Here is a 7,002-nt window from a genome sequence, read left to right on the forward strand (position 1 = left end):
GAATTAGAAGCGGAGGCTGAAAGTGTGGGGCATTTGGGTGGCTCAATTAGTTGAGCATCTGACTCATGATTTCAGCTCAGGTCATGATCTCATGGGTCCTGGGATTGAGCCCCGCATTGGGCTCTGTGCTCCGTGAGGAGTCTGCTTGGATGCTCTGCCTCTCTTTCTCCCCAACCCCTGATCGCACACATGTGCTCTAGCTCTCTTTTTCTCTCCCTTTCTCTCTGTCTCTCAAATAAATAAAATCTTTAAGAAAAAAATTTAAAAAATTTTTAAAATGTGGCTGCAATCTCCTGACATAACTTGAATGGATAAGGACTTGCTTCTTATGGATGAGCAAAGAAAGTGGTTTTTTGAAATGGAACCTACTCGTGGTGAAAATATTGTGAAGACTATTGAAATAACAAAAAAGGATTTAGAATATTACATCAACTTAGCTGCTAGAGCAGCAACTTGGTTTGAGAGGACTGACTCCAATTTTGAAAGAAATTCTACTGTGGGTAAAATACTATCAAGCAGCATTACATGCTACAGAGAAATCACTTGTCAATGGAAGAGTCAGCTGACATGGCAAACTTCACTTTTACCTTATTTTAAGAAATTGCCATAGCCTCAGCAAACAGCACCCTCATCAGTCAGCAGCCATTAACACTGAGACAAGACCCTCCACCAGCAAAAAGATTTTAACTCACTGAAAGCTCAGATGATGGTTAGCATTTCTTAGCAATAAAGTATTTTTAATTAAGGTATGTCCATTGTTTTTTTTTAGACATAATGCTATTGCATACTTAATAGATTACAGTATAGTGTAAACATAACTTTTATATGCACTGGGAAACAAAAAAATTCCTTTGACTCGCTTTATTGCAATATTTGCTTTATTGTGGTGGTCTAGAACTGAATCCACAAAATCGCCAAGGTACGCCTATAAATATTTAGGTGTATTTATACAATACATACATGTGTAGTTTTGATATTTACAGAATAAATATTTCTTCTATTAATTCCACATTGCAGTTGAAAATTATTAATCACCCTTTCACTGATCCATGAAATACCTATCAAGCTCTTTCTAAAGTAGGGCCTGGAGTACTATGAAAGATGCAGAGGGTAAAACACATACCCCAAAATGATCCCTACCATCAAGAAGCTCATAGTCTAGTAGGTAGTAGCTGTACACTATTTACATATTTTTATCTAAGAACAGGAAAGTATGCTGACTAAAGTGAATTACAAGTTATTTATAATTTTAGTAAATATAACCCTAAAATAGATAGGCAGAGGTCATACAAATACTGAAGTTAAACGAACACATAACATTAATGTGCCGTTTAAGCCAGGAGGTCAAAAAATACCGGAGTTAAAAAGAAAACGGCCACATAAGTAAGCAATTTTAGAGAAGAGTATTAAAGGAATTTACTTCTTCCCTTTCAATTAAAATAAATGGGATTTCTAACCACTTATCATGGTGAGCACTGTGTAAAGTATAGAATTGTCAAATCATGATGTTGTACATCTGAAACTAATATAATATTGTATTTGACATTAAAAAAATTAAAAAATAAAAAATAAGTGGGTTTTCTGAAGCTAATCAAAGAAAGAGAAAGAATTAATCTTTTAGAACCAATCATGTGTTTCAGCTTGGGTAGGCCTAAACTGGGATTGGTTTACACTGTTACATGAATCCCAGAAAGCATTGTTCTGATTTCTTTTTCTCCTTTAATTAGGCAGTATGACTGGCATTACGCACATCCCTACTGGTAAAAAAAAGAAAAAAAAAGAATAAAGTCTGGAATGAGCATTACCACAGGGAATTGGCACAACCCAGAGTGGGGGCAGAGGGGGTCGGGGGGAGTAACTGTTGCCTTGCTAATCATAAAAATGAGTGAAAAATACATTAATGTTCGAGAAACTCTGGAAAGATAGTGTTGGTAGTGATACAAAAGCTAGATGTAACCAAAACCTTACTAAACTGATGTTTATGTTTAGAGTTATACTTAAAACTATAATCAGAATTCCTAGGAGAAAATAACTTTGATATTAAGATTCTAAAATACTTATTTCTGACAACAAACATAATCATTATTTGGTTATAAAGCAGACTTACCAGATTTTTACCATCTTGCTTATGGATAGTTACAACTCTACTTTCATTTGAGCCTTCTTGGCTTGCTTGCTTAATAGTAACATCAATAATATCAGGAAAGTCACAATATAACTGTAAATCCTATAATGAAGAGCATTTGAAATTAAAAACAGGTAAAACTAAGGGAGCCATTTTAAAACAAAACTTATGAAGGACATAACATTCATTCCAAATCCTTTAAAATAAAAAAGTATTGATAGTAACTAAATGGGATTCTCTCCCTCAATAATGTAACCCTAAGACTTAACCGCATCTTGCTTTGACTTAAAAATGAGAGCATTAAAATAGTACCAGGAATCTAATTATGCTACAGTTCCCTTCAATCCAATCAACATCAAGAGGAACCATTGTCAGAAAACTGAAAGTTTAACCACCAAAGAATGAAGGTAAAGATAAATCTCTAATAACGATCTAAGTACAACATAGATATGAACAAACTTAAAACTTACAGTGCAAAACTTAGAAAAACTAACTATACATCATCATAAAATCAATTAAAATTAGTCTTTTCCAATTAAATTTTATGATTGTGCTTATTATCAATAACAGCAAAATTATAAAAAGAGGCAAAACTACCTTAAAATCCCTTTAGGAATTCAAGCCTTTTTGAAAACTATAAGAACCATTACTAATTATTTGTCATAAAAAAACTAAATAAAAAACCACTTAAGAACAATGAGAAAAGAATTATAGATACAACTTTGATGGCTTCACACTATTAAAAACTTCCACTTCTATCAATGAGAGAAGAGAACTGCAAGACCATGTTTCCAATGAGTAATATCACTCTGCTTCTATTGCCATTCACTTAAATTAACAAAGAATGAGAACATATCGTTAAGGATTACCTGTTCTGTCAGTGTCTCACTTTCTTTATGTTTCCCTCTTGACCACTGAATTCCACCGTTTCCAGTTATTATAATGGTTGCAAAAATCTCCTCACCTGAAGGACCTCTTCCAGGTTCTTTTACTTCAAACTGCTCTGTGTAGAAGGCAGACTGAAGAGTTTCCAGATTTATAAGATACTTAAGTTTCAAGTTTCTGGCAGTGGCTTTGCAATGGCTGAATTGCTCAATAAATCTGCGAAATCTGTACCTTATTCGTTTCCTTGTCAAAATATGATAGTCTTGGATCTTTGCTCGAACACATTTTGGTAAGAATGTCTTGTAGCTGGGGATAGAGAGCACACACAGAAAAACAAAACAAATTGTAAGACAAATCTAAAACGACACTGAAAGAGAAACTACCACCTTCCTCCATGACAGGCAAGTGCTGCAGCACAGAGGTCAGGTGGAGAAGGGTGACACAGCTACCACTTGTACAGTATTAAGTTTTGTCAGATGATGTAAATACATATAAAAATTCTCTGAGTTACCACAAATGTTTAGAATAGGATATGTTAATTTTCTTCCCCTAATGAAATGAAGATTTAGTCTAGCTAATAATGGAGTCTCTAAAAATTTGTTTTCTCTGATTATCTTATACATCAATTTTTTGGCACCGTGTTGCAAGTATTTCCTATGATGCTGTACACCAAAATTTACCTGAGCTCTGGAAACTGTTACACTTTGTTGGATGCTACAGCTGTTCGTTATGCAAACATACTTCTTTTGTATACATTATTTTCTGGCCTTTTTCAGTAACTCCTAATAATTCCTTTGCCATCAAAACAACTCTACTTAGAAATGTTCTGACACTTTTGTACCTCTATCTCTATGTAAAATATCCTAAAGAAGAGAGATAACGTCCCAACTGTTCAAATATCTGACCAATGAAGAGCATTTTATTTCTGAAGCTACAACTGCATTAAATTCCCATGCCCTCACCTATGCTAATCCTTCTTCCCATCATCCATCTCCTATCTGGTTAGCTCTAACTCATTCCAAAAGTCTCAGCTCAAGCATCATCAAATCCAGGCAACCTTTCTCTATGACTGTTAGATGCTCCTCTCCCTTTGTCTGATAGTATTCTGTGCACCATCCATAGTATCACTTCTCCCTCTATCCTGTATCTGAGTATTTATAGCTAGTGCTCCGGCTGGCTCACGCTGAGAGCTTACATTTTAAGACTATTTAGTTGTTTGCTAAAGAGCTGTCATTAAAATTTAAGTTCTGTAAAGTTACAAATAAATTATAGTAAAAATATAGGTAATACTCAAAATGTATCACTTCCTAATTATTTTACATCTTAAATTTTTACATTTTACTGCTTCCTATGCTTTTGAAGCTGTTTACATCTCTCGTACATGAGTGGCGAAAAAGATTTGCTATTGCTCATCTCTTCCCAATTCTACATTCAGGCACATCAGGTTGATACCCTGAAACTGGCCATAGGCAGGATTTATACCATGGACGTCAGAAAGATACAAACAAATCACATCTTTGGGGTTTTTTTGAGAACTGGTTGTTACACATTTACTAGCACACCACCGCTTCTTCCCTTCCCTACTCTGCCTGAACCCCGCTGATGAACACTCAGTTTTGTACTCAAGTAGCAGAGCTGCTGGAGAGTCATTTGACAAGGTAGACAGGGCAGTATAAATTCATAATCACCAATTTCAAACACGCTTTCAGCACGACCATCCATTTTACAACACTTCTCTGGTTCAACTAATTCTCCCAAGTTCCACAACTATGTCAAACCCTCTCCAGTTTTCTCAAACTGCCTACTACCTTTCTTCTGCCTCAAATCTCAGCTGTATTCCTCCTCACGTTCAGCAAATGACTTCATCTCTTTCTTTGGGGGGGAAAAAAGAGCTTCTCTAAGCAGAGCTCCCTCAACATTACGCTGGCAAATCTACATACATCTGCACCCATTCCCTCCTCCTCCCCACCTGTGACAACAAATGAGGTATAAACCAGCAAGGTAAAGACACTTTGGCTTGGACACATATGTACCTATACTCTCTTTCTTCCTCTAATATACATTCACCCTCTGGGGACTTTTACTCTTATTTCTCTTCGAACTACGAAACACTAACGTTCGTCCCACCTTAAATGTAAAATTTCTTTGTCCCATATATCCCTTCAGCTACAGCCTATCTGGCCTAATTTTGAAAGAGTTTATACAGCCATTTCCATTTACTCTTCAATTCACTCCAGTCTAGCTTCTGCTCCATCATTCCACAGAAAATGCTTTTGCTAAAAATCAAGAAAGATTTTCATGTTGCTAAAACCAAATTCCCATATTCATCTCCCTTGTCATTCCTCAGCAGCATCCAACACTGCTGATCATTCTCTCCTTCAATTTTCTCCCCTTAGCTTTCCTCGCTTTATTCCTGTCTCTTGGGATACTTCTCAATCTTCTTTTCAGGTTCACTCCCACCTGGTGATTAAGGTTGAAATTCCTCAAGACTTAAGGCCCTCTTCTCTTCTTATTTATACTCTTTCTCTCTAGGTTCTCTAGATGCAAATGACTCTGATATCTGTCTCCAGCACTGACCTCTACACTCCATACCCTAATCTTCCATAGGCAAGTCAATCTATACATTTAATTTAAACGTCTCAAAAGCTCCTTAAACAATGTGTCAAACCAAACTCACAAGTCCTTCTGATGTCCTCCCCTACAAGATCCTCTTACAGCATTTCCTATCTAAGTAAAGAGCACTGCAATTCACCCATGAACCAGGAATCATCCTTGAGGCCGCCTTCTCCTTTGATTCCCATTATTCCATTCATCACCACGTTCCCATGAGTTTACTTTACCTTCTAAATACTTCTCTTAGTTGCCCATTTTTCTCATTACTAACTCATTAGTAACCGCATCTCCTGGAGGAAAATACTGTAATGGCCTTAGTGTCTGGGCAACTGGCATTCCCATTTCCTCTTACCACTATCCGATTTTGTTTTCTACACTGGACTCAGGGGGATCTTTTAAAATCACAAATCTAATCATTTCACCATTGCTTAATACCCTTGCATGGTTTCTGAGTGCTCGTAACCTTGTCAACACGGCTCTAAGGTTCTGTAGGTTCTGGTCTAGCCCTTGCTTTGCCTCCTCCTAACTCTTTGGGCTCTAGCCATACTGATTCTCTTCACTCTTCCTATGCTCCCTTCTGCTACAAGGCCTCTTCCATAAGTCTCTACACACTCCCTCACTCCTCTCTCTCTGCCCATTAAATTCTACTCTTTTTTTCAGATCTCACAAGTCACACTTTGTTCCTAACAATTATATATTTCTAAATAAACAGATATATAAAATTTAATAAAAGTCTAGACAGCACAGAGGAGAGCCTCAGGAAATTTAGAATAAACACTGAAAAGACAAAAACAGACTCAGAATACAAATGACTCTTGCTTAACTACTGTCAAAAACGTTAGCTACCAAGAGACTTATTAAATCTGAATACAATTTATATAAACATTTTACAAAAATGCAAAATACATAGCCACCAATGGCTACTTTTTCATAAGGCTTTTAATAAGACTTATTTGGACATAAAAAGAGGAGTTTAAAATAACAACATAAAACAAAGCTTTCCACATTGATGCGTGGCATAAAGGACCAGACATACTTCCTCTGGGAAAACCATAGGAATGTGTGGTTCTTGAACATGGTGAATCCACTTCAGCATCATGCTATCAGAACCAGACTTGTTAGAAACACTAAAAATTTTTCAAGAGAAAAGTTATTAATTCTTAAAGCATAAAGACATTTTTCCTCATGCTTTTCTTATACTGAGTTTTTAAAGAATGCTAAAATTGAGGCTCCAAAAGGCTCTGAAATTGAGCCTTGGCTTAGAAACTGTATACTATTTTTTGTACTATAAAATGAAATCTGCATTTTATTATTATAGTTGGATTTTTTAAACATTCTGCCAACAACTAATCATTTATCTATTCTCCCATCAATCTTGA

The 7,002-nt window shown here is 36.0% G+C and overlaps 1 protein-coding gene across 3 annotated transcripts in view; it reads right to left on the minus strand.

The window, feature by feature from the left end:
- JAK2 (Janus kinase 2) overlaps positions 1-7,002 on the minus strand; it is a 149,155-nt gene that overhangs the window by 47,716 nt on the left and 94,437 nt on the right. For all 3 annotated transcript variants that reach the window (XM_021694453.2, XM_021694454.2, XM_021694455.1), the window contains 2 exons: positions 2,995-3,316; positions 2,108-2,227 (listed from right to left, as the gene is read on the minus strand). In XM_021694453.2, coding sequence (XP_021550128.1) covers positions 2,108-2,227; positions 2,995-3,316 — 442 coding nt within the window. The remainder of the gene's footprint in view (positions 1-2,107; positions 2,228-2,994; positions 3,317-7,002) is intronic.

This window comes from Neomonachus schauinslandi, chromosome 13 (assembly GCF_002201575.2).
Source record: "Neomonachus schauinslandi chromosome 13, ASM220157v2, whole genome shotgun sequence".
NCBI lineage: Eukaryota > Metazoa > Chordata > Mammalia > Carnivora > Phocidae > Neomonachus > Neomonachus schauinslandi.